We start from the raw sequence: 26,152 nt of genomic DNA on the forward strand, positions 1-26,152 counted from the left end.
TACAGAGCAACTCCAAGTTCCTTAAACATCCCAGTAGTTGTTGGTGCCTGTGGTCAACAGTGATTCAGTTTTAAAATCCTCCTCATAGTTTTCAAATTCCTCCAGTGCCTCACCTCTGTTTATCTGTGCAGGCTCATAGATTCAGGCCCTTCAGCCCATTGTGCCCATGCCAACAATCAGGATCCCATTTGCATTAATGCAGGGGTTTCCAGCTGGGGTCCACAGACCCCTCGGTAAATGGTAGGGGACCATGGCATAAAAAGGATTGGGAACCCTTGCACTAACCCTGTTTTATTTGCTCCACGTTCACTTCAGCTCACTAAAGATTCTACTGCTTAGCTATACAGGATGGGCAACTTACAGCAGCGAATTAACCTACCAAATTGCACGTCTTTAGGAGACGTTATTTAAACCAACATCACTCTCACCGGAGATGATTTTTTAAAATGTTTCTAGTGTTTTAAAACAGAGTTTCTCAAGTGCTGTTTTGGGACCATATATTTTAATGTTAACAACAATAAGTTGAACTTAAATAGGTGCTTTAGCAAAGTAAACATTTGCAACGAACCTCATTATCGAACACATTTCACTGCTGAGCTACGCACAGATGACAAAAGTAATGTCATCTCCTGTGCTGCAACTGCGGTCCTCCTATTCCAGCTCATTGAGAATTGATTTAATTGCTCCAATACTTAGGCCCCTGCTTTCAATTGCCAAGGTTCTCAGTTTGGGAATTCACCCCTCTGTCCATTTAAGTACAAGTTATTGTTGTTAATTTACAGTCTGTTGCTCAACCTAATGGACATGTGACACAGTAGCATAATGGCTAGCATCACACTTTACAGTATATGCGACCCGGGTTCAATTCCTGCCACTGCCCGTAAGGAGCTTTGCACATTCTCCCCATGGCCACGTGGGATCCCTCCGGGTGCTCTGGTTTCCTCCCACAGTCCAAAAATGTACCAGCTGGTATGTTAATTGTTCACCGTAAAACTGTCCCCATGATTGGGCTAGGATTAAATTTGGATATTGCTGGGCAGCATGGCTCGAGGGGCCAGAAAGGTCTAATTTGTGCTATCACTCAATAAATAAATAAATAAGAAAAAATCTAGCTCCTCCTTTGATAGGTTCTAAAATAACTCATTTGCCCTCAGATATTGGCTGCTAGTTCACTAGCTCTTGGTGAATCTGTACATACAATCTGTTCTGCCACCTTTGACAAGCAACACTTGACAACCTGACCCAACGATTACCTTTCCTTGTTGCTATAGCTCCAGTTATCCCAGAGAATTCCAGATTTCTGCTGGCTTCTTCTTTTCCTTCTGAGAAGACTTTCCAGGTAGAGCATTATGCTAATTTATTCTAGATACTCCCATCTATCACATCTGTCAAACCTGTTAGCATTTTAAACATCTCAGCCAAATGCCTCCTCGTTTATGCAATAGTTCCTATGTAGCTCTGGTGAAGGTAAATTACATCTTGGTGTGGGAGTGTTCTGAATCTTTGAGCCATGTTATTGATGTCCAACCTTCTCCACTTGATACAGGTGATTGGGAGCTCTTTGCTGTTCATCCATGACAAGAGTGAGCTAGCCAAGATTTGGCTGATTGACTTTGGCAAAACCAGAAAGCTACCGAATGGACAGACTCTTAACCACCGCCTGAGGTGGCAGGAGGGCAACAGAGAAGATGGCTACCTCTGGGGGCTCGACAACATAATTAGCATTGCAACCATGATCTTGGAGGACAAGCGGTGATTCCTGGCCAGGACTTTCTTTGTCATGGGTTTTCCGTTGGGGACCTGCAAGGTTATCTGACTAGGTTTTTGAATGTGGGTGCATTACTACAATTCCTGCTAGTAAGACAGTGGGCAAAAAAAAAGAGAACAAATGAAATGGTGAGACAAAATTAAGGTTTCTCCATTGACCAGAAATTTTCTTGAGAAATGGGCTCACATCATGAATGCAATAATACCCAGAGGAAAATAGTCTCTACACAGTGAGAGGGGTCAGCTTGTCAAGTAGGAAATAGGGTTACTATCATAACAGAACAGTTGCAAGTGATTGTTTTAGGCAAAACTAAAAAAAACTTGGGCTTTTCCCCCTGAAGAAATGATGAGTTCAGATGAATATCGATGAAGCTCCTGATGACAAGCTTCTCTCCAGATACTCACTTCTGCCACCTTGTGGCCAGTTTAAAAGCAGCAGCAACCAAGGACATTTGGTTCCCAGACTCCCCTTGGCCCTGCTCTGTAACATATCCTTGTTACCTCCTTTGCCTCAAGTGTAAAATGGCATCTGAGGTAGGAAATAGATTAATATTTTTCTAAGGAATTTTTCACTGTGTGCCTCCTTGCATTTCTATTACAGCTTTCACAACCTCAGGATATTTTTAAGCCCCTTTCAGCAAACTTAGTACTTTTCAAGTGTGCTCACAGGAAAGCAACTGGTCAATATGTTCGCAGCAAGCTCTGGGCAAACAACAATGACTGATGGTTGAGTTTTAACTATTGGCCAAGAGGCCAGGGAGAATTTCACTGTTCTCCAGAAATGTGTCACAAAACTCTTATACGGACTGAAGAACGTGATCGAAAGGAAGTCAGTGCAACTCTTGGCATTCACCTGCAGTGTGAGCTGAGATCCCAGAGTGGGACCTGAGACACAGTTAGACAGTCCTTCTGTAAGGTTGCTACAAGCAAGTATTTCATTGCACCTGTACTTCACAGTACTTGTGCACATGACAAGAAACTCGACTCAATTTGAGCTGATGTTGTTTTTTAAATAGTTAGTGTAGACAAGGCTTTGCTATTTACTTGGAGCTACCTGTGACAAGCCACTGATTAAGTGGAGCCCAATGTGGTGCAGACACTGACAAACACAAAGATATATTACACTAAAACTGCAAATTTTAAAAGTAATAATTCTGACCAATATTCACTGTAATGACTGCACATTAAAACAGAACAAAGAAACAGTACACTAGACATTTCCTGTTGCTATGTCATTAAGAACTTAAAACACAGAACAGCACAGTACTTTCTTGGCCCATAAGAAAGATGTTTTGTAGTATATAACAGATACAATGGATTACTAATTCATTGGTTTGCATACCTGCACACAATAAATGTCTATAAAACAAACATTCTCACTTCAAAGCACAAATGTAACAAGCTGTTAACACTCTGATATTATTCAGCATCCCGCAGTGTAAAACTCTGAGAGACCCGCATCCCTTTACTGGCATGATCTAGGACCCATGTCTCCTAGAATAAATCTCTGGCCATTCTTTAAACTATCCGTTATCATCATTCTCCTCACCCTAACACTCTATATATCACTCACTCCTCACAGCGACAATATATGCACCTCCCACACTGTAAGAGACTGAAATAATCCACCCTCTTACATGTGCTACACACATTTTGATATACCCTACATCCTCTATGTAACACTTTAATGTATCCTCCCACATCCGTCTCCATAACACGGATGCATTCTACACCCTCACACTGTAACACTCTTAGACATATATTTATAAAACACTGATATATTCTACGGCCCTCCCTGTAGTCTCATAACCTGACTATAACACCCTGGTATATCTCAAGACCTCTTTATAACAATCTGATATACTCCACGCCTCTTACTAAAATACTGATACATCCCAACCCCAATTGACAGACTTTAAGATGCCCCCATCATAGGAGATAAACTCTCTGCTTCTTTTTGTACCACTTTAAAAAATTTCCATCATATTACCTTGCCAATGTCTAAACTCTGAGCAGTGGAAACCTCATTAATGTAATCTCCTTTATCAATGTAAACCTTAAAATTCTGCCGTTATTCAGGTGTATGTAGTTTTGTAAGACAATAAGACATAGGAGCAGAATTAGGTCTTTTGGCCCATCGAGTCTGCTCCAGCATTTCATCATGGCCGATCCATTTTCCCTCTCGGCCCCAATCTCCTGCCTTCTCCCCATATCCCTTCATACCCTGACATAATTGAATGGCTGAGCAGACTCGACGGGCCAAATGGCCTAATTCTGCTCCTATGTCTTATGGTATGATGGTCTAATCAAGAATCTACCAATCTCTACCGAATCACTTGGCCTCCACAGCCATCTGTAGCAATGAATTCCACAGACTCACCACTCTCTGGCTAAAGAAATTCCTCCTCACCTCCATTCTAAAAGGATGTTCCTTTATTCTGAGGCTGTATCCTCTGGTCTTAGATTCCCCCACCATAGGAAACATCTTCTCCACATCCACTCTGTTGAGGCTTTTCAACATTCTATAGGTTTCAATGAGGTCACCCCTCATTCTTATGAATTCCAGTGAGTAGAGGCCCAGAGCTATCAAACGTCATATGATAAAGCCTTTCAGTCACTGAATCATTTTCGTGAACCTCCTTTGAACCCTCTCCAATGACAGCACATTGGGGCCCAAACTGCTCACAGTACTCCCAGTGAGGCCTCACCGGTGGTTTATAAAGCCTAATCCTTGCTTTTATATTCTAGTCCTCTCAAAATAAATGCTAACATCACATTTGCCTTCCTCACCACTGACTCAACCTGCAAATTAACCTTTAGGCAATCCTGCATGAAGACTCCCAATTCCCTTTGCACCACAGATTTTTGAATTTTCTTTCCATTTAGAAAATAGTCTATGTTTTTATTTCTTCTACCTAAGTGCATGACCATACACTTCCTGACACTGTATTCTACCTGCCACTTCTTTGCCCATTCTAATCTGTTTAAATCCTTCTGTAGTGTCTCTACTTACTCAAAACCACTTGCCCCTCCATTTGTCTTTGTATTGGCCATGAAGATATCTGTTCCATCATCCACATCATTGACATATAACATAATAAGAAGCAGTCCCAATGTTAAGAGCAGACATTTTCCCCAAGTAAATATTGGGAAGATGAAAGCCATCACCTCAAGCTCCTGTAAGAAATTTCATTTTCTAGCCACTGACTCCAATCTATTCCCTGGCAGCAGTTGGAACTTAACCAATTTCTGTTAGAACTCATCTGATGCTGATGCTCTGGCCCACATTTTTATTGCTTCTAAACATGATATTCTATCAGTCACATGGTTGATCTGCTGTAAATTTGAGATTGCATCAAATGCTCTTCCATCCATTTCCTAACTTGCAATCACCATCATCCCCTGTTGCTCCAGTGCTTCTGACCAGTGTCGAGTCTTCCATTTTATTTGAGTATCTACTTAACATCTCCATGTGGTTCAATGTTAACGTTTGTTTGATATCACTACTTTGGGACATTTTGACTTCTTAAAGGTGCTATCTGACGCAAGCTGTTGTTTGAATCTGCTAAGGCCAATATATCCTTCCTGAGCGCACTCCATTAGCTTATCCGTACAATGGAGCTGATGGTCCAGCATTTATTGGGCTCCCTTCTGGAGCTCTCCAGCTACTGAAGGACTGGCCTTTCCTGAAAGATTTACTCTTTCTCCCTACTCACTGACAATGGGACACTCCAGTTCCAAGATATGGTGACCCAGCAAACCTGAGAAAATGAAGATCAGTTGCCAGTCCAAGGTGAACTCCAAAAGCAAAGGCAAGCTGTTCCTAGCTACCTCAGTTTGACTCAGTTGACTAAAGTTAAGACTAGTGCAAACATTTGATGCAGATAGTTGTATCAAGTTGATCGACAGTGTTGGGACACTGGCATTTCATCTACTGAATCAGGATTCAAATGGACCAGTTGCTGTGAGTGAGTGCCACCTCTCATAATCTCTAGTAGCTTCCTTCTAGGGTGGATGGCAGAACATTGCCTTCCCTTCCTATTAGTTACACTTAGCTTCCAGAGCTGGGGTGCTATGGTGCTGATATAATGATTAAGTGGCTGCATAAAGGCCTCCCCTAACCACTGAGAGACACGAGTCCACATCCTATCGTGCAGCACACGGGCTGCGTCTGTAACCTGGCAACACACTGGGTGTGATGTAGAATCTCTGCAGATGTATGAAAAGTATTATGACTCTGGGAACTTCCTGGTGAACTCTGGTTCAAACTAATTTAAGTGTGACTTATTAAATGTGCCCCATGAGCACCAGATCTTGGGTCTTCCAAGCCAGCACCTTCAATTGATAGCAATTTCAATTGACATCAGTGACTTTGGCAAGTCAGATCTTCTCTTTTGTACAAGGTGAAAGACATTTTCTTTTTATTAATACACCATTTGGGTTTTTAACTGAAAACCTGAGGTCTTAATAGTTAACTACTGATACCAGCTTGTTCAAAAATGGCATTAAAATCACAAACTGTCTCAGTGGAATTTCCAGGAGCTAAGCTGAAGTCCAGAGCAATAGAGGATGAGGTGCTGGTGTTAAGGATAAAGTTTCAGAGCGAGAGAAGCAGGGAGAGAGTTGCTTTAAAGAAAAGAGGAAACCATATGAAAGGTAGAGGAAAACGGAGGAAAGAACAAGGAAGAAAATAAATGATAAACAGAAAACCAAATAAGGGAGTATGTTCTTACATACTCCATTTAAGTTTTTTCATTGGTTTTCTTATATTTATACTTGTATTCCAAATGTAATGTAATTTTGTTACCTTGTGTTCTTCCTACCATTGTATATGAGCAGAAAAGTAAGTTTAAAAAAAAATTATTTAGATCACTGTTGGGTTCTCCATAGATACTTCTGTATCTAGGTCCTCGCTTACCTATTGAGAATAACAATAGAGGTCTTCCTTTCTAGGTCACATCATTAAGAAGCAAATCCAAAAAACTTAACAACTGAGTTTTCTGTCTTGTTAGGTTGCCAAAGTATTGACTACAGCAAAGTAAACTCTCCATCTCCGAGGGAGAGAATCAGAGGCATTCTGACTGTTCAAGTTCATATTAAGGTGTTCTGTATCATTTGTTCTGAAGTGAGGAAGGGAGCTATTGTGAATTATTCTGGACTTGGCTGAAAGCTGAAAATTATCCTGTAATTATTCCGTGGAGAAACAGCTGATCTCTATGCGTTGGAGCAAGTATTCTAACAAATGGGAATGCAGTGACTCCAGAGGAATTGCCACTGTTTATAACTGAACACTACTGATAATTGTTATAGGGTGATTTTGTACAATGTAGTAGGAAATGGGTTGTAAAATAAATTGTTATTGTATTTACTGTGGTCTCAATAATGTTATTATGGTCTGATTAATAATTACAAGCACACGTCTCCATAAGCAAACCATGCTTTGGATCAAGATCTGGTGATCTGTCCTGATGTCTTCATGTGCCTCAGGGTCAAAATATTGCTGATATTTACTGCTGTGACGCATCTCAGTGGTTCAGTTAACAATTTACATCTGATTGAAGTATTCTATACTTTGCATTAATATTTTGTTTAGCAGAGGTATTGGTCAACTCTGGAAACTTTCAACAGATTATTTGCATCAGTGAAATGCTTTCTTTTGAACTCAAAGGTAAAGCATTCATGGAGCTTACAGGAGTATGTCAGGGAGCTGAGAAACAGCAAACATAATTTTCATAGACCACCTTCATGGATAGGTGTGTCAGACCATCTTACTGAGGGTAGTGAATGCCTGCAATTTCTTCAGAAGGTTGTGGAGGCTGGATCACTGGGGACATTTCAAAAGGAAGTAGTTACATTGCTTAATTATCAGGGGATTGAGGGCTAAGTGGAATTGGTACAGATGAGGAGATGAGGCCTGTGACAGATCAGCCATGATCATATTGAAAGATGGGGTAGGTTTGAGGGGCTGAGTGGCCTATTCCTGCCCCTATTTATGCTCTGTCTGTACTGAGCAGGGAATTCACAGAAGTCACATCAGGTAATGCCCAATGCTGAGTGATAGGAATTGTTAGTTGAGGTAGTTAGGTTTCAAGTTAAATTTTAGAGAAAAGGTGGAGATCATAAGGGAAGGAATTCCAGAGAATGGATGACAGATAAATAGCCACTAATCTACAAGTCTCAAATACCATTATTCCACCCCTTCCCCAGCACTTAAACTCCTGTGGGTGTCTTAAAATGAAAGTACCATATCCTTCAGCAAATGAAGTGTAACTCAGTTGATTGCAAAGTGAATGACTAGGGAAGGAGGAATGACCCTAGAGGGAAGTGGTGAGCAGTTGTGCATCTTCATTCCATCTGGCCTAAACGTCAGGATTTCCTGGTGGAAATTAATTCGATTTCTCATTCTCATTCCAATATGTCAGTCCATGGCCTCCTCTACTGTGACAATGAGGCCGTGCGCATGTTGGATGAGGAGCACTGCACATTCCGGCCGGTTAGCCTCCACCTTGATGGTCTGGAGATCGATGTCTCTAACCTCTGGTAACGTCAACCTCCTTCCCTTCTCTCTTTTTCAATTCACCATTCTGGTTTCCCTCTCACCCCTTCTCCTGTTGTATCCCTTCCCTTCCCCTCCCCTCCACCTTCACAGTCTGGCTCCTTCTTGCTTTCCGGTCGTGATGGAGGGTATTGGCCTGAAACATCAACTGTAGATGGCCGGCTGAGTTCCACCGGAACTTGGTACATGTTGCTGAAGATCTCCAGTGTCTGCAGAATCGCTTGTGTTCCATATCACTGGATAAGTGGCGGCAGTGCCAACCACAGTGCCATTGTGCCAATTGCCCTTGTCACTCCTTCCCCTTATCTGATTCAGAGTGACGGTGTTGTGGGGAGGGAGAGCCTCTTTTGCTGCCATCCAAAGACAAAGCAGAAAGAGGAACATTCACATGCCGTGTGCAGAAATAACCTTCATGGTGATGAGAGTGCCCACTGTAGATTAAATCAAGGGAACGTGGTATCACAATGGAACACCATGAGCTTACCTAGTACATTTAACATTGCCCCTGCTCGTCACATCGTTTGGCCAGTTCTTGGGGAGGAGTGTTGCCTCCAGTAAGATGAAGCACCAAGCTCTGAGGTCCCTTTGTGTGGGTTCCTCTCTCCCTGTGCAGAGGACCTCCCTTCTGGGTGTATTTCGTGCAGAACTTCCACATCCTTCTCTGTAAACTGTGGAACTTACCCACTCTTGCCTGAATTGCATTCCCTCCTCCCCACCTCCACTGCTGACTAATATGTGCCGCTGGTTTCCAGCCTGTGCGGGGAATGTGCTTTTAAGAGACAACTGCTCACTACGATCACTGGGGAGCAAAGTGTGCGGTTGAGCCTGGCCCCATTGGGAGCCCGACAGAACCTGATTTTGCCTGGGTACGAACCTCCTCCAACTCTTCTTCAAATGCTTTTTGGACCAACTGCTCTAATTTTGTGATGGTGCTAAATGTGAAGATGTTCTCACAAACCAAAAAGAAATGTAAACCCTCGATACAACATGATGGAGATTCTTGTTTTAGGGATTAGAGCATTGCAGGCAAGGTCAGCCTTTACCGCTCTTCCCTGCTTAACTCTGAAAATGAATGGCCTTGAACCACTACAGTTCATTTGGTGAGGCTGCTGATAGGTAGGAAATGCCAGGTTGCTGATTGTGCAATAATAAAGGAAAAAATTGGATTGGGCATGTGAGCTGGGAAGGTATATGGGATGATGAGGTTCTCATGTGCCTTCCTCCCTTCTTGCCAAATGTATTTCTGTAAAAATCGATCTATTCTTCTTGCTATATTTACACCATTTCATTCAGCAGGTATCAAAACCCCTGAACATTTTATGCAATTAACTCTAAACAGGAAATTGAATTGGAATTGGTTTATTATAGTCATGTACTGAGATACAGTGAAAATCTTAGTTTTGCAGCCATCCATACAGATCATTTCAAACACAAGTACATTGAGGTAGTACAAGGGGAAAGTAATAAGATACCCTGGATAATTAAGTACATTGTATGCGCCAGCCGACAGATAAAGTTATGATCTGCCCTTGTCTGTCCTCCTTCATTTCCAGTTATCTTTTGATGCATCATATGGTTACCCTCACTACCACCTGCACTATCTGTTCATGACTCCAGAGTTATGTCATGAACTATGATCCGATGTAGGAATGTTAGCGATCACTTCCTCTTCCTTGGCTTTGAGATGGTGAGGAAAACACAGAAATACACATCATGATCCCAGCTGCTGGGCAGTTTGAGTAGATCTGTCCTGTGCTGTCCCAAGGTGAGCAGCGCAATCAGCAAAGAAGCTTTCAAGGAAGTTGTTAGTTTGGTGTAAATAAGCTTTAATGAACTTCTACTTGTAAATGAAAACAGTGCAACTTCTGAAGTGTCCTGTATAGAGATTACCAAGAAAAAGATACCTAAATCAATAGAAACCACCCAGTGTTAACATTGTAGTGACTGTGGGGTCTTTTTTTGAAAAACAATCATCGACAACCTGAAAAAAGCAGAAATTTGCTTAGAATATTCACAGTAACATGAAAAATATATATCAAGTTTGAGTTAAACCAATCACATTCTGTAAGACATGAGATTTGGTTTGACCAATCAGTCCCCAGCTCTGGCCATGTTTCCAGCTTGCAAGGACCAATGAATGAGCCAGATGCCAGATCATCTTGATCTCTGAACTTCAAATGCAGGATTGTTGGAGTTGTACTGTTTTTTTTTTGGCTAGTTTTGCAAATATTTTCAAGACATCGGAGTAGGCATCAGCATAATATGTAGCACATTAGCATACCAAAGGAAATACTCCAATTTCTTGGCATTGATTAATGTTACAGGAATACAGTAAGGCAACTTAATCCAACTACAACTTTAACAGCATAGACATTTAGTAAACTCTACCAATGACAGAATTTGTAGAAACTATAACAATAACTATTGATTTAAAATTACTTAACAGTGTTTTAACTACCTAATACAGTTTTATTAGCATTCAGGATGTCTATAAAACATTCCTGTTTGTTTTCAGTAGTTAATCCCCTCACACCAGCTAATATAAAAGCCACCTTAGAGACCAAAAGTACCAACATAAATCATGACATTAAATTAAGAATACCAGTTCATTGGAACTGTTCTGAATTCAAAACTATAACGAAACAAAGAAAATATATCAGCACTTTAAAAAAAATTGTTTTAATTATTTCAAAAATGTTGGAAAGGGAAAAGGAAGGATTTTTAAAAAAAATGTCAGGCAGGTAAGATTTCCTCCACTGCTGGTAGAGGCCAAGGGTTCCAGAGATAACCCGCACACTTTGTCACTGACTCAGAAAGAGTCAACTCATGCAGGGTAGGGGGTTGAAGTGGTGATCAAAGGGCCCATGCTGTTGCCTCAATCAGCCGCAGAGGGCATCTCCCAGTCTCACTTGTCAGTGGCCAGTGTTACCTTAGATAAATCATTGGCACTGTGCACTAATTGTGGCCATTTGGTCTCAATTCTGTGTGAACTAGCTATAGTAATATATATTTTAAAAAACTGCAGAAATTATCCAACCGCAGTTCACAGGCTTAGCTGAATGCAGTTCTGAACCTAATCTACCACAAAAGATTGGTACTTACTTCTTATGATAAATAAAGGGAAACTATTTGGCCCATTAAGTCCATGAGAGCTGCCATCAGGCCTTAAAAGACATTGTCTCACATGCTCATTAATCAAACATTTTGCTGCTCAGTATACCAAGAGGGCACATATAGTGGCCAATTAAGTTACTAGCACGTGGGACATGGGTGGAAACCAAAGCAACTGGACGTAACCCGTGCAGTCACAGTGAAAGTGTGTAGACAGTGCCCGAGGCCAGGATCAAACCCGGGTCCCCAGATCTGTGAGGCAGCAGGACTATTACTATACCAACAAAAACGGTACAACAGAATCTACTGGAGGGTCTGATGTAATGTTTCCACCCAAAATATCCACAATTCCTATAAAGGCCCCACCACCACCCCATGAATCCAGCTTGACCTGCTGAGCTCCCCCAGCATGCTGTTTGTCGCTTCGAATTCCAGTGTCTGCAGCATCATGAGTCACCAAAAGTGGTAACACACTCTGTTAGTGCTCACCGTCAGAAATCATCTTGGACAGTGTAACACTGATATGGAATTCGCCTTGCTAACCTTCATAAAGAAATACTTCCAGACAAAACAACTGATTTAGGAAGGACTTAACATAAGAGACCCCCATTAACAACTCCTGCAGAAACTACTTGGGATGGACACATTTTCTGAACCTGGTGCTGTTGATGTCGGATGACAAACTCTGCAATCACCATCCCTGGCAGAGATGGTAGAGTTTGTCATCGGAGTTTCTGTTAAAATTGATACCCGTACCAGGCTGGAAGCCCAAGGAGAGTTTATTTGTATACACAACGTTTCCTGACAGTAACCGAAATGTTTAATGAACCTTGACACTAAACAGGGACTAAAGGGAAGGGTTGGAAAGAAAGGGTCAAAGAAGGGCAATAGCTTGAGGGATAATGTAAAATGAGGATCAGGGAAGAGAACGGTGAGTTTGTAAGGAGAGGAGAGCACAGGGGTGGAAAGAGGTAGGGCAGACAGAAACAACACACACAAAATGCTGGTGGAACACAGCAGGCCAGGCAGCAGGGAGAAGCACTGTCGACGTTTCGGCCGAGACCCTTCGTCAGGACAGAAGGCGGTGTGAAGAATAGGAGAGGTGACGGAGCGGTGAAAGGTGAAAAGATGAGCGATAGGGCATTGGAGAATGGAAGCAGGAAAGAGGTCAAACGGAAGGAGGTGAGGCGAGATGTTAAGGAAACGACAGAGGGGTTGTTAAGTTGTAATTAGAGATAGTGGAAGGATGAGTACGCATTGCACAGACAGTATGAAAGATTACAGGGGAAAGATAACAGAATTTGTAAATGACAACATTGCCGGCCACGGTTGCTATATGAAGTGTTTGTTCAAGTGACCCCGTTGTTGAAAATGATGTGCAAAGGTAGTACCGCAAAAAAATATTTGCTGACCCAGTTCAAACACTTTGGATAACAATTTGCTGCAAAGATCCCAATTCTTTTGTTCTGCAAGAAACCTTATTCGGAGCCTTCCTGTTTCGATGTTCAGCTTCAATGTTGCCATGTTAGAAGGTGTGCTGGGTCAGAAGAGATTAGGATTTGCTCTTCAAACGATCTCTTTAATTCTGTTGGTTACCAGGTGAATGACCCATTCCAATTCGTTGCTCATGTCCTCCAATCCCTCTTTAGCGAAGCAGCAAGGCGTATGCAAAACAGTGAACATAAAATCGAGACATCTTTGACCGCAGGTGCTAATAATCTGGACAATGTACAAAGCGCCGGAGGAACTCAGTGCATCCGGCAGAATCTACGCAGGGAAGCGGGCGGGCGATAATTCAGGTCGAAACCCTTTCCATGGGCTCTGGAAAATAACATTGTGTCCTTCCGTTCGACATTGCCCCCTAGTGGGAGACGCGGCAGTGCAATGTGAAGCCAACGTTTTCACATTAGCTCTTCTTTCGTGAGGACGTGCGGTCAAGGAAGATTAAAGAAGCCCTCATTTACAAAGCCGCACATGTTGAGTCAAATAGTTCTCACAGGTTCATTTCCCGTTTCAAGATAAAGGGGCCTTCTACCGAAAAATCAGAAATAAATTTTCAAAATGCAGCTCTAAGGCAAGGGTTCCAAGGGTCCGTGGACCCCAGATTGGGAACCCCTGCAAGCATTTAACAGAACGATAAGCAGGTTACACTTTTGTTTCAGAGACAGTGAAAACACTTGCTTCCGTTCCTGACCCGACTATCTCAAAATATTGTACTTCCTGTCTTCATTTCACGCGCGTTTATAAGTGCTTTCTAATCAAAAAATATTTTGACGAATGCTTACCACAGACAGTCAATGGCTCACTAACTGCATTTAAATGCGAATTCCAGAGACATGCATCTCAGTTAATTTAAGGACACTACTTCAAAACTGGTGTTTGTAGTTGGGAATTAAATTGGATAAGGTAGAGTGCTAGGAGGAACGTTGGAAATGTAATTCCAGTCTGTATTAGTAACTCCTGAAGATGCGGGATCCCACATCTGGTCCTATATTTTGGAGATTGCTGCAGACTCCAGACTGTCGAGAGTGTCATCTTTAACATCAGTTTTCAACTGTTTCTCTCCGCTGTGTGAGATTACTTCACCGGTTTGATAGGGCGATTCGTCGCGTGTTCCATATTCGTCGACGAGATCTGCAGGGAAGGTCTCTTAAGCGCCAGTAAGCGATGACCGCAGAGTCCAGGACGTTCTCAGCAGTAAAACAAATACAGTATGCAGGGCGATAATTTTCTGACTAGCGACCGAACAGCCTTTCAATCTTATCTTGAAGATTGACGTAAAGCGGCTACTTGATAATCTGGGTGCAGTGGTCAATGGAAATGGTATATTTTACTTCAACATTCAGGCCGAACTTGGCTAATTCATGCAAGTGGGTTGGCTTCTACACGGGGGTGATGCTGAGGTCCTCAGACAGCGAGAGGCCCGAGTCGCGATCTCTCGTCACCTTCTCCGGGTTGCTGATACAATCCATCTCTTTATTCAGGGGCAGGGTCTTCGGCTTGGGACCATCCTCGTCAACGGCGTCCGGTGAGATTCGCTCCCCATCAGTGTCGCAGCCCAGACTGTCGTAAGCATAGTTTATGTTTCCGCATGGGAAACTGTGCAGCTTGGCCAGCGCCAGCCCACCGATCTCCAGGGGGGTATAGTGACCGATAGGTGAGGGCGACTCCCGAGAGCTGGGCGGGGAGCTGCCGTTGCAATCCAGTCCCGAGTCATCGTGCTCGGGGGAGGCAGGGGGCTTCCCACCCGCTTCCGCCGCCGCGGCTTGGCTGCAGCTCTCGGAGATCCAGGAGCCGTAAGTGGGGTTCCAGAGGGTTTTGGAGTGGTTCTGTAGCGCCTGCCCTCGCCGAGGCTTAGCATCGGGCTGGGTACTGGCCTCGGGATCTTGGCACTGCCAATCGCGGCCATGCGAGCCCGTCTCCACGCAGCCACCAAAGTTGCCCCTCTTCAATGGCTCCCGAGGGCACTGAAGCTTTGCCCCAGAGTGCAGGAACTCGGGCACCTGACAGGTAATTTGAGGCGCAAGGTTTGTATCGACCTTCAGGGGGGTCAGACCGCTGGAGCTGTCAGGCCGTATCACTGCACCTCCTTCTTCTTCGCAGGAAGGCTCATTCTCAACAGGGAGGAGTGTGTTCACAATGTCCGGATCCTAAATCACAATACAAAATAAAAACTTTCAATACTTGCTTCAAACTCCACTCTCCCCCTTTCTTAAAAATGCCTACCTATACACGCCCAGCTTCCAGAAGAAATATTAAATCCAAATCTCCAAGTCACGTAAAGTAACACACAGGCTGTTCCATTACTTCCATTGACCTTCATTCACTGACTCCCTTAACTTGCAGGATGGGTCAGTATTGAAGGGTGGCAAATGCAATGTTGGCATTCAGTTCCAGAAAACTGGAATATAAAACCAAGGATGTACTGTTGAGATTATAAGATATTGTTTAGTCTGCATTTCCAATATTGTGAGCAAATTTTGGGTCCTGTATCAAAGGAAGGACAAACTGACTGTGGAGAGGGTCCGGAAGAAGTTCCCAAGAATGATTCTGGGTGGTGGTGGGGGGGGGGGGGGGTGGTTGGCTAGAGAGCAGAGTCAGAATGATTAGGAGGAATCTCATTACTGCATACTGACAGGCCTGGATAGAGTGGATCTGGGGAGGATGTTTTCATTAGTGGGAGAGTCTAGGAACGGAGGGCACAGCTTCAGAAATAAAGGGACATTCCTTAAAACTGAGATGAAAATATTCTATAGCTAGAGGGTGGTGAATCTGTGGAGTTCAAATCATCAGCTATATTTAAGGCAGAGAATGATATAATTTTATAATTCATTATAATTGCAATACATTTTAATAAATTATAATAATTTTATGTTGTACTGCAATCTACTGCTACCACATAACACATTTCCCAACATACACCAGTGATGTTAAATTCAGGTTCTTGATTGGCAGGTGGGTCAAGGATAACTGGGAAAGGTGGAGGAATTGGGTTAAGAAAATCAGATTTGTTCCTGCTTCTTATGGTCATCGTGGTGTTGCCCTAGTGTTTTGGCCAATACTAGAATTAATAGAGTTAATAGACCTCATTCAGGTTTTCTGGGTTGTTAAGCATCTTGAAATACTGTTGTGTAAATATTTTTCCAAATTTCGTAAAGAAGCTCTTGAAATTTCAGTGTTGCTCAATCTTTGTTGATTGCCAGAGCAACCACACTTTAAATTAAAAATGTTAGTCATATTCAAAATCTGATGTGCCACTAATTCATCTCATCTTTATAATTTATTCCAGTGCTACAATCTACCCCCCCCCCCCCCCCACCCATTCTGCATCCAACTCTGAGCTCCATGGCACTCCCAATTCCAGTTTCTCCACTTTACTGCTGTTACCTGTGCCATCACTTTTCTAAGCCCTTAAACTCTGGAATTCCCTCCCTAAATTCACTCTTTCTCTGCTTTGTTTTTCTATTCAGTTAAAAGCTTGCGATCATCCGCAATTGTGTCTCATTTTGTGACTTGCCTTCATGCTTTTACTGATAGCATTTCTGGGAAGTTTCTCAGGATCTTTCCTATGTTAAATATATAAATGCTAGTTAATATTGTGTGATCCTTGCCAGATGAGTTCCTCTCAACACCAACAGTAAGTGATTATGTTATCTTGGTGTTTTTTATCCACATAATTGGTGACCATGTGCTGATGATAGTTCTTGTAGAAGCACTCCAGTAATGACTGCAGCTCATCACTAATCTATAGACCCAAAGTCCAAGACCAGTATTTCTTAAGCCATAAATTGAATGTTACAGGGAAAAGACTGATCAAGTCAGCAATATTGATTCATTCCGTATGAGTCATTTGACCACTCCTGTTCTTTTAGGATGCCTGGACACCAATAGTTGTTAATTTAATTCAGAAATTTATTTTCTAATTATGATTTATAATTTAAATTTTTATTATATTTACTTCGATTTGTATTTCAGGGAGCGCAAAGCGCAGAAACAAATATCACTGTGATGATGTATCAATTGTTTGGTGACAATAAAGTATTTGTATTTCTATTATTGTATTTGTATTTGAAAGCAAAGTACACCAGGTGTAAATCTGAAGTGAAAGCTGAGAAAGATGGAACTAATTAACTGGGCAGGCAGCATCATGGAGACAGAAAGAGATTAAACATTTTATATCAATGAACTCTCATCACTATCTTTCATGCAGTCTAAGGTCATCGAGTTTAATCGCTTTCCCTTTCCACAGACATTGCTTGACGCATTTGAATCGTTCCTGTTCTATCCTCGATCCAGAACTATCCTTCAGTCCTGTACAGTCTTTATGCCCTGTAGACGAAATTTCTTGTTCTGAAATTTCATTCTTTATAAAGATGCTCAGTCGATGTTCACTTAAACCAGTGTCCAACTGGATCACAGCCCCAATTCCAGTAAAGGGTCCTCATAGTTCTGTCTCAGATTCAGTTTGGCTAACTCCTTTTACCCATTGAATTTGTTGCCTTTGGAACAATTTTTTTTGATTGTTCATTAAGAATCTTTGGTTATCAACCAGATCACAGAATAGGAGTCTATTGTCTATATTACCATTAAGTCAAAAATTTATTTCTTCATCTATATGATACCCAATGCTCTTTAAGCATAATTTCCACAGAGCCTAGCTCAAGACTGGCCATTCATGTAGCCTGGATCAGTGTGTTGATGGAGAGTCTGTTAAACATCCTTGCAAAAGGGAAACTGGATAGCTGCCTGAGAAAGAGATGGGGTGATTAGTGGATTTTTGTGATGGAGTTGATATTTTATTTCAATGCAACATAGTTGACATTTGTAACTCGTGGCCAGCAAAGAACGTCGTCGATATGGTTCCTGTTTTAATGTAAGAATGATGGAAGTTGTCTTCCACACAGCTGCTTCTGCTGCTGTCAATGTTTATTCTAATATCTCTACTGAATGCATACTGAGCTTCCTACCTGGGTACAGTAGTTAATTCTTTCCAAAATAGTGGAGAAATCTGGTCGATGTTCGGGTGAATGCTGCCAGCACTGGGTCATGATACGATATCTAAAGGAACGTTACCAGATAAGTTCATTCAAACTGTACAATCTCAGGACAGCTTAGTATTTTACAGCCAATTGTGTACATTTGAAGCAAAAACCTTTATTGAATATATGAGTATAGGTGTCTTGCTACAATTATATTGGGCCCTGGAGAGTCCAAATCTGGAGCATTGGTTACAGTTTTGGTCTACTTACCCAGAATGCATGCTGCAGAGGATGTACAAAGATTTCTCAGACTAGTTCCAAGGATGGTGGGTTGGTCATACAGGAGAAGTTGAATAGAATATACAAGTATTTTCTCAAGTTTAGCAAAATGGGAAGTGAAGTAATTGAAACTTACAAAATTCTTACAGGTATCATCAGGCTGGGTAGGATGTTCCCCTTGGTTGAGGAATCTAGCGTGTTGCATTTACAGAAAAAGACACCGGAAGTTTCTCCAAGAAATCCTGGAAGGTAGTGAATCACTGGAACTCTCAAACCTGAAGGGTTGGTGAGCTTTGTTCAAAGAGCTCATTGATGGATACACAGAAGGATATTAAAGGGATCAAAGGATACAGGAGCAGTGCTTGAAAAGGGTATTGTGTTGAAATCTGGAGCACGCTTGAATGGCTCGTTGGCCTACTGCTCCTAATTCTGATGTTATAATGTAGAAAACACAGCAAGCAAGTAGTACGTTACAGACTCCCTACACACCAGTGTGATAATGATCAGGTGATTAGATTCAGTGATAATAGCAGAGAGATGGAAATTGGCCAGAGGACCTTGGAGAACTCCGTTCATTGCTGTTTTGTGACACCAACTCATTTAATCCACTAAAAGACTTAGGTAAAATTTTGGTTTAACATTTCATCCAAAATATAACAACCTTGACAATGCAATTAGTCCCTCAGCATGAAATGTTTGGATAGAGTGCATTCAAGTTAATGAAATAATGTACATTATCTGTGGACTCAGAGGAGATGGTGAGGCCAATGAAACAAGACTAACTTTGCATTTGTTGTGCTTTTCTGCCCTTGTTTCCAGTTTCTTGATGTATCTATATTGGAGTAAGTCATTCACCTCAACTTAAGAGACCATGTTTTCCCTATAAGTGCACGTATGATCAACCGAAGAACGTCATAGTATAGCCTCTGCAGAGTTCTAGAGTTTACTGAGGCATAATGAAAAAGAGATTTCATAGCTAAAATTCCTTTTTTTTATTATTGAATATTACAACGGTACGTTTAACATTTTTATATACTTCCATGTTTACTTAAGACATAGGAGGATGTCATCTGGGCCTTTGAATCCATTAAACCATTAAACATAGGAGCAGAATTAGGCCATTGGTCCACTGAATCTGCTCTGCCATTTCATCTTGGTGGATATATTATGCCTGCCTTCCCCCTACTCACCTGTAATGTTTGATACCCCTACAAATCAAGAATCAATAAACCTCCTCTCTAAATGCATCCAGTGATTTGGCCTCCACAATTAATTCCATAGATACACCACCCTCTGGTAAAGAAACTCCCCCTCATCACTGTTCTAAAGGGATGTTCTTCTATTCTGAGACTGAGCCCTTTGGTCCTAGACGCTCCCAATATAGGAAACAAGCTCTCCACATCCACTCTTCCTTGGCCTTTCAATAGTCAACAGATTTCAATGAGATCCACTCTCATTCTTCTAAGTTTCAGTGAGTACAGGCCAGGAGGCATCAAAAGCTCCTTTTTGTTAACCCTTTCATTCCCAGGATCATTCTCAAGAACTTTCTCTGGACCCTCTCCAATGCCAGCATATGCTTTCTTAGATAAGGGGCCCAAAGCTCACATTATGCCAAACACTATCTAACCAACACATTATAAAGCCTCAGCAATACATTCCTCCCTGGTTTTATATTCTAGTCCTCTCAAAATGAATACAAACATCGTATTTGTTTTCCTCTCCGCTGACTCAACCTGCGTGTTAACATTTATGGAATCCTACACCGAAATGCCAAAATCCCTTTGCATCCTTGATTTCTGATTTGTGCTTCATTTATAAAATAGTCTAAGCTTTTCTTTAATCTGCCAAAGTGAATGACCATACACTTCCCTACACTATATTCCATCTGCACTTCTCCTAAGTGCTTGTGCAGACTCCCTTCTTGCTTAATACAACCTGCCGCTCCATCTATCTTTTTATCTTCCGCAAACCTTGCCACAAAGCCGAGTCCGTCATGCAAATCATTGATATACAATGTGAAAAGAAATGCTCCCAACACTGACCTGTGTGAAAAACCACTAGTTGCCTGTAGACAACAGAAAAGGCTCCCTTTATTCCCCCACTCTTTACCAGCTGCCATTCAGCAGATCTTCTATCCATGCTAGTATATTTCCTGTAATACCATGGGTTCTTTATCTTGTTTGGCAGCCTCACATGTGGCACCTTGTCAAAGGCCTTCTGAAAATCCAAGTAAACACCATCCAGTGACTCTACTTTGACTGTCCTGCCTGGTTTTTCCTCAAAGAATTCCAACAGATCTGTCAGGCAAGATTTCCCATTAAGGAAACCATGCTGACTTTGGGCTATTTTGTCATATGCCTCAAGTACCCCGAAATCTCATCTTAAAAAATGGACTCCAGCATCTTCCCAATCACCGAAGTCAGGCTAACTGGTCTATAATTTCCTGTCTTTTGCCTCCCTCCCTTCTTAAAGTGACATTTGCAATATTCCAGTCCTCTGGAACTATTCCAGAATCCAATGATCCTTGAAAGATCCTTACTAATGACTCCACAGTCACTTCAGCTACCTCTTTCAGAATCCTGGGGTGTAGTCCATGTGACTTATCTACCTCCAGGCCTTTCACCTTCCCAAGCACCTTCTCCTTAGTAATAGCATCTGCACACAGTTCTGCCCCTTGACACTCTTGAATTTGTATCATACTGTTAGTATCTTCCACAGTGAAGGCTGATGCATAATACTTAAGTTTGTTTGCCATTTCTTTGCCCCCATCACTACCTCTTCATTGTCATTTTCTAGAGACCCAATATCCACTCTTGCTTCTTTTTTAATCTTAGTATAGCTGAAAAAAAACCTTTGGTATCCTCTTTTATAGTATTGGCAAGCTTACCTTCATATTTCATCTTTTCCCTCCTTGTTGCAGTTTTAGTTGCCTCCTTTTGGTTTTTAAAATCTTCCCAATCCTCTACCTTCCCACTAGTTTTTGCTTTATTATATGCCCTTTTGGCTTTTATGCTGTCCTTGATTTCCACACCAACTTATAAACCCATCCTGCCACCCCCAACTATTCTGTTTCCTGTTCTTCCCCACATTCCCATCAAATTTCCTCCAAAATTTATCAGCCAGTTCCACGAGGGGAAAATTAGAGTGGTCAATAAACCTACCAACCTGCATGTCTTTTAGGATGTGGGCAAGACTAGAGTACCCAGAGAAAACCAACATGGGCACAGAGAGAACGTGCAACCCCCACAGTGAAACACCATAGCTCAGGATCTGAAGTAGGTTGCTGGGACTCTGGGGCAGTAGACCTACTGTGTTGCCTTTTATGACTCTTTGGAGGCCAGTGAAGTCGGATTAATTTCACCTTTCTCTTGACATTACTTGCACCATGAGTTGGAAGTACTATGTCAGTTACCATTATTGACATCAGTGCCAGCATCTGGAAACACAGGATATAGGTCACAGTCCTTCAGCAGAAAGAGATGTTCAACATCCAGCTGCATCTAAAAGGGGGAAGAGAACCTTGCACACTGCAAGAGTGAGAGAAGCAAGTACAAGCCCACCAATTCCACACAACTCAGGAGGAGAGCTTATGAATGAAATGTGGAGCCTTCACCAAGGATATTTGGGAGATTATGCAGAGCTCCTAGTGGAGCAGGTGAGGGCAGGGGTGGGTAGGATCGGTAGAATTTGTTGGAATTTAGCTGGTTTAGTGCAATTCAGGACACAGTGATCTAAATTGATTCAGCCACTTGGGAGTTCCATTTGTCAGTCTCGTACCCAGTCTCCTTTGCTGACGTAACACATGTGAATCATCGGCACATACAGTTATACAGCACAGAAGCAAATCCTTTGGCCCCATGCCAACCAACCTAAGCTGATCTCATTTGCCTGTGCTTGGCCCATATCTCTCCAAGTAAGCCTTTCACATCCATATATCTATCAAAATGTATTTTAAATACTGTAATTGTACCAACCTCACACCCCTCCCCAGCAGTTTGTTTCATATACTCTCTGTTGAAAACTTGCCCCCAGGTCCCCTTCAAATTTTTACCCTCTCGCCTTAAACCCATGCCTTTTCATTTTAGACTTCCCCATCCTGGGAAAAAGACTTTGTCCATGCCCCTCATGAATTTACAGATCTCTACAAAGTCAGCCTCCTTTGCTGAGGGAAAGGAGTGCTAGCTGATCTATTCTCTCCTAATAACTTAAGCCTCCCAGACCCTTGGCAGCTATTCATTGTAGTTCTGTTACTAGCATTAAACACACAGGAAATGTTATGCCTTAGTGTTTCTATTGTAAGTCATGGCAATGTGTTTTGTTAATGGTTTGCTAGTGTGCAGTCCATATCCGGATTTCTAAATGAATTATAAGGAGAATATTCTGCTCATCAATCTGTACCCACTCTCACAGTAATCCCACTCTCTTACTAGTTTTCTCCATGGCCTATTCATCCCAAAGTCCATCAACTTCCCAGTTCCACCAGCCACCTGGGCAAGTAACAGTTTGTAGCAGCCATCTCATCTGGAATCAGCCAGAAGCATACATCATCAATTTATGGACAAGTGGACCATTGCCAGCTTACTCCCTTAGAGTTTCATGGATACGTTTGAATTCATGAAAATGAGGTAGATGATCTTGTATCAGAGATACAAGATTAGCAGTTTTGACATTGTGGACATCACAGAATCTCAGCTGAAAGAAGATCACCACTAGAAGCTTAACATCCAAAGATAAGCATTGTATCGGGCAGGTGGTCAGAGGGTATGGGGTGACTTTGTTGGTAAAAATGAAATCAAATCCTTAGAAAGATGATGTAAATCCTCGCGGTTAGAGGTAAAAGATCCTGATGAGAGTTATATATGGACCTCTGAACAGTAGCCAGGATGTGGGGTATAAATTACAATAGGAGATAGAAAAGACACATAAAAAGGGAAATGTTATGATAAAAGGAGGTTTTCAATATGTAGGTAAATTGGGAAAATCAGGCCGGTGCCGGGTCCCAAGAGAAGGAATTTGCTGAATGTCAGTGAGACAGCTTTTTAAAGAGTAGTTTGTGGTTGAACACATTAGGGAAAAGACAATTCTGGATTGGGCGTTGGGTAATGAATTAGATTTTATTAGGGAGTTTAAGGTAAAGGAACCCTTAGAAGGTAGTGATATGATATAATAGAATTCACCCTACAGTTTAAGAGGGAGAAACTAAAATCAGATGGCATGAGTAAAGAGCTGGCCCAAGGTTGACTGGAAAGATGACACCAGCAAGGATAACAGCAGAGCAGCACTGGCTGGCTATTCTGGGAGTAATTTGGAAAATGCAGGAGCATTTCAGCCCATAGAAGCCGCATTAAAGGGAGAATGAAGCAACTATGGCTCATAAGGGAAGTCAAGGACAGCACAAAAGCAAAAGACGGAGCATACAGTACAGCAAATATTAGTGGGAAGCTTTTAAAATTCAACAGAAGGCAACTAGAAGTGCAGAGACTAAATATGAAGGTAAGCCAGCTGATAATATAAATGAGAATACCTACAGTTTTTTTTTCAGATATATAAGCAGTAAAAGAGAGGCAAGAGTGGACATCAGACTACTGAAAAATAACTCTGGAGATGTAATAATGGGGAACAAAGAAATGGTAGATGAGCTGAATAGGAATAAGACTTGACTCTGGAAGATGCCAGCTGCGTGGTGGAAATTTGAGACAATCAGAGGGTGGAAGTGGGTGTAGTTGCTATTACTAAGGAGGTGGTGTTTGGGAAGCTGGAAGGTAGACATGTTTCTTGGACTAGATGGACAACACGTCAGGGTTCTGAAAGAAGTAGCTGAAGAAATTGTGGAGGCATTAGTAATGATCTTTCAAGAATCATTAGGTTCTGGAATGGTTACAGAGGACCGGAATTTTGCAAATGTCACTCCATTCTTTAAGCAGGGAAGGAGGCACAAGACAGGAAATTTTAGGCCAGTTAGCCTGACTTCAACGGTCAGGAAAATGTTGGAATCTATTATTAAGGATGAGGTTTCAGGGTACCTGGAGGTAAATAATAGAATAGGTCATAGCCAGCATGGTTTCCTTAAGGGGGAATTTTTTTCTGGCAAATCTATTAGAACCCTTTGAGGAAATAACAAGCAGGATCAACAAAGGAGGGTCAGTGGATGTTATTTACTTTGATTTTCAGAAGGCCTTTGACAAGGTGCCACACATGAGGCTACTAAACAAGATAGGAGCCTATCGTATTATTTGAAAGATGCTACCATGAATAGGTTAGCTGACTAGCAAGAGGCAAAGAGTGAGTATCTGTTTGGCTGCCAATGTCTGCTGGTGTTCCGGATGGGCTGGTGTTGGGTACCCTGCTTTTCACGTTATACGTCAATGATTTGGATGATGGAATTGAAGGTTCGTGGATGATGAAAAGATAGGTAGAAGGTAGATACTGTTGAAGAAGCAGGATGTCTGCAGAAGGACTTGGACAAATTAGGAGAACGGACAAAAAGTAGTAGGTGGAAAACAGCGTTGGGACGAGTATGGTCATGCACTCTGGTAGAAGAAATAAAGGCATAGATGATTTCCTAAATGGATAGCAAGTTCAGAAGGTGGGGGTGCAAAAGGGCTTGGGATTCCTGGTGTAGAATTCCCTAAAGGTGAACTTGTAGGTTGAGTTGGTGATAAAGAAGGCAAATTGCAATGTTAGTATTGACTTTTAGAGGGCTGGAATATAAATGGAATAATGGAATGCTGTGGCTTTAATAGGCATTGGTCAGATTGCACTTGGAGTATTATGAGCCGTTTTGGACCCCATATCTATGGAAGGATGTGCTGGCACTGGAGAGGGTTTAGAGGAGGCTTCCTAGAATGATTCAGGGAATGTTAGGGTTTGCAGATGAAGAGCATTTTATTGTTCTGTGCCTTTAATCGCTGGAGATCAGAAGAGTGATTGAAATGATTGAATGATTGAGATGAATTGAAACCTATTGAATATTGAAAGGCCTAGATAGAGTGGACATGGAGAGGATGTTTCCAAAAGTGGAAGAGTCTAGAATCAGTGGGCACAGCCTCAGAATAGAAGGACACCCTTTGTTTTAAAAAGAACAAAGATGAGAGGAATTTCTTCAGCTAGTGGGTGGCGAAACTGTAGAATTAATTGCCACAGCAAGCCAAGTCATTGGGTATATTTAAATTGGAAGCTGATAAATTCTTCATTAGTCAGGGCTTCAAAATTACAGGGAGAAGGCAGGAGAATGGTGTTGAGGGGGAAAATCAATCAACCATGATCAAATGATGGAGCAGACTCAATGGGCCAAATGGCCTAATTTTCTCCTTTGTCTTATTGTCTTATACTGTATAGGCTTACATTGGAGTGTTATGAACTCTGCGTTTGAAATGGTGTAATCTATGCACAAACATCTTGCCTTTTTTCCTACAATAATGACTTCAACGCACTTTACTAGCTGTAAAAGTCAGGTTTGAAAGTTGGTATGTAATGCAATTTCTTAAGATTGATCCATATTCAAATAAACAATCTTTATTCAGCAACATTTCTCATCAAGTCTCATCCATGTGCTGTTGCAGTGTTTAATGTCCAGCTTGATCCTAAATTTTTGATTTTACTGTTTAATTCACCCTGCTTTCAGGAACATTTTTTTTATTACTGTTTGACCTGCTGCTATACTTTTGCTGGAAATCACCCTGCTCCGCCAAGATTACTTACACGGGTCCGGGACAGTTCTTAGGGGGATCCATCCTTCCACCATTTGTCACAAACTCCAAAACTTCCTGATTGCTCTTGCAGGGATAGGGCATGTATCCGAGAGATAAGATCTCCCACAGCAACACTCCAAATGACCTGCAGAGACATTCAAAAGCAAAAAAGGACTTGTCATTGTATAGCATGGCTCAAAGTGCTTTACAACCAGTTCTTGTGAATTTAATAATGTAGTGGATTACTTGGTATGGATTGTATCAATATA

General features: G+C 41.8%; 2 protein-coding genes across 4 annotated transcripts in view; one reads left to right on the forward strand and one right to left on the reverse strand.

Annotated features, from left to right (window-relative positions):
• Positions 1-7,135, forward strand: part of itpka (inositol-trisphosphate 3-kinase A) — an 88,955-nt gene extending 81,820 nt beyond the window's left edge. Inside the window, exon 7 of the mRNA XM_073040309.1 lies at positions 1,547-7,135. Within this exon, the coding sequence (XP_072896410.1) occupies positions 1,547-1,756 (210 nt within the window). The 3' untranslated portion in view covers positions 1,757-7,135. The remainder of the gene's footprint in view (positions 1-1,546) is intronic.
• A 2,531-nt stretch (positions 7,136-9,666) lies between these two features.
• The window catches only part of ltk (leukocyte receptor tyrosine kinase), a 187,524-nt gene continuing 171,038 nt past the window's right edge, over positions 9,667-26,152 (reverse strand). For all 3 annotated transcript variants that reach the window (XM_073040302.1, XM_073040303.1, XM_073040301.1), the window contains 3 exons: positions 25,894-26,028; positions 17,902-17,992; positions 9,667-15,084 (listed from right to left, as the gene is read on the reverse strand). In XM_073040302.1, coding sequence (XP_072896403.1) covers positions 14,317-15,084; positions 17,902-17,992; positions 25,894-26,028 — 994 coding nt within the window. In that variant the 3' untranslated portion in view covers positions 9,667-14,316. The remainder of the gene's footprint in view (positions 15,085-17,901; positions 17,993-25,893; positions 26,029-26,152) is intronic.

The sequence above is a fragment of the Hemitrygon akajei genome, chromosome 3 (genome assembly GCF_048418815.1).
Source record: "Hemitrygon akajei chromosome 3, sHemAka1.3, whole genome shotgun sequence".
Taxonomy (NCBI): Eukaryota; Metazoa; Chordata; class Chondrichthyes; order Myliobatiformes; family Dasyatidae; genus Hemitrygon; species Hemitrygon akajei.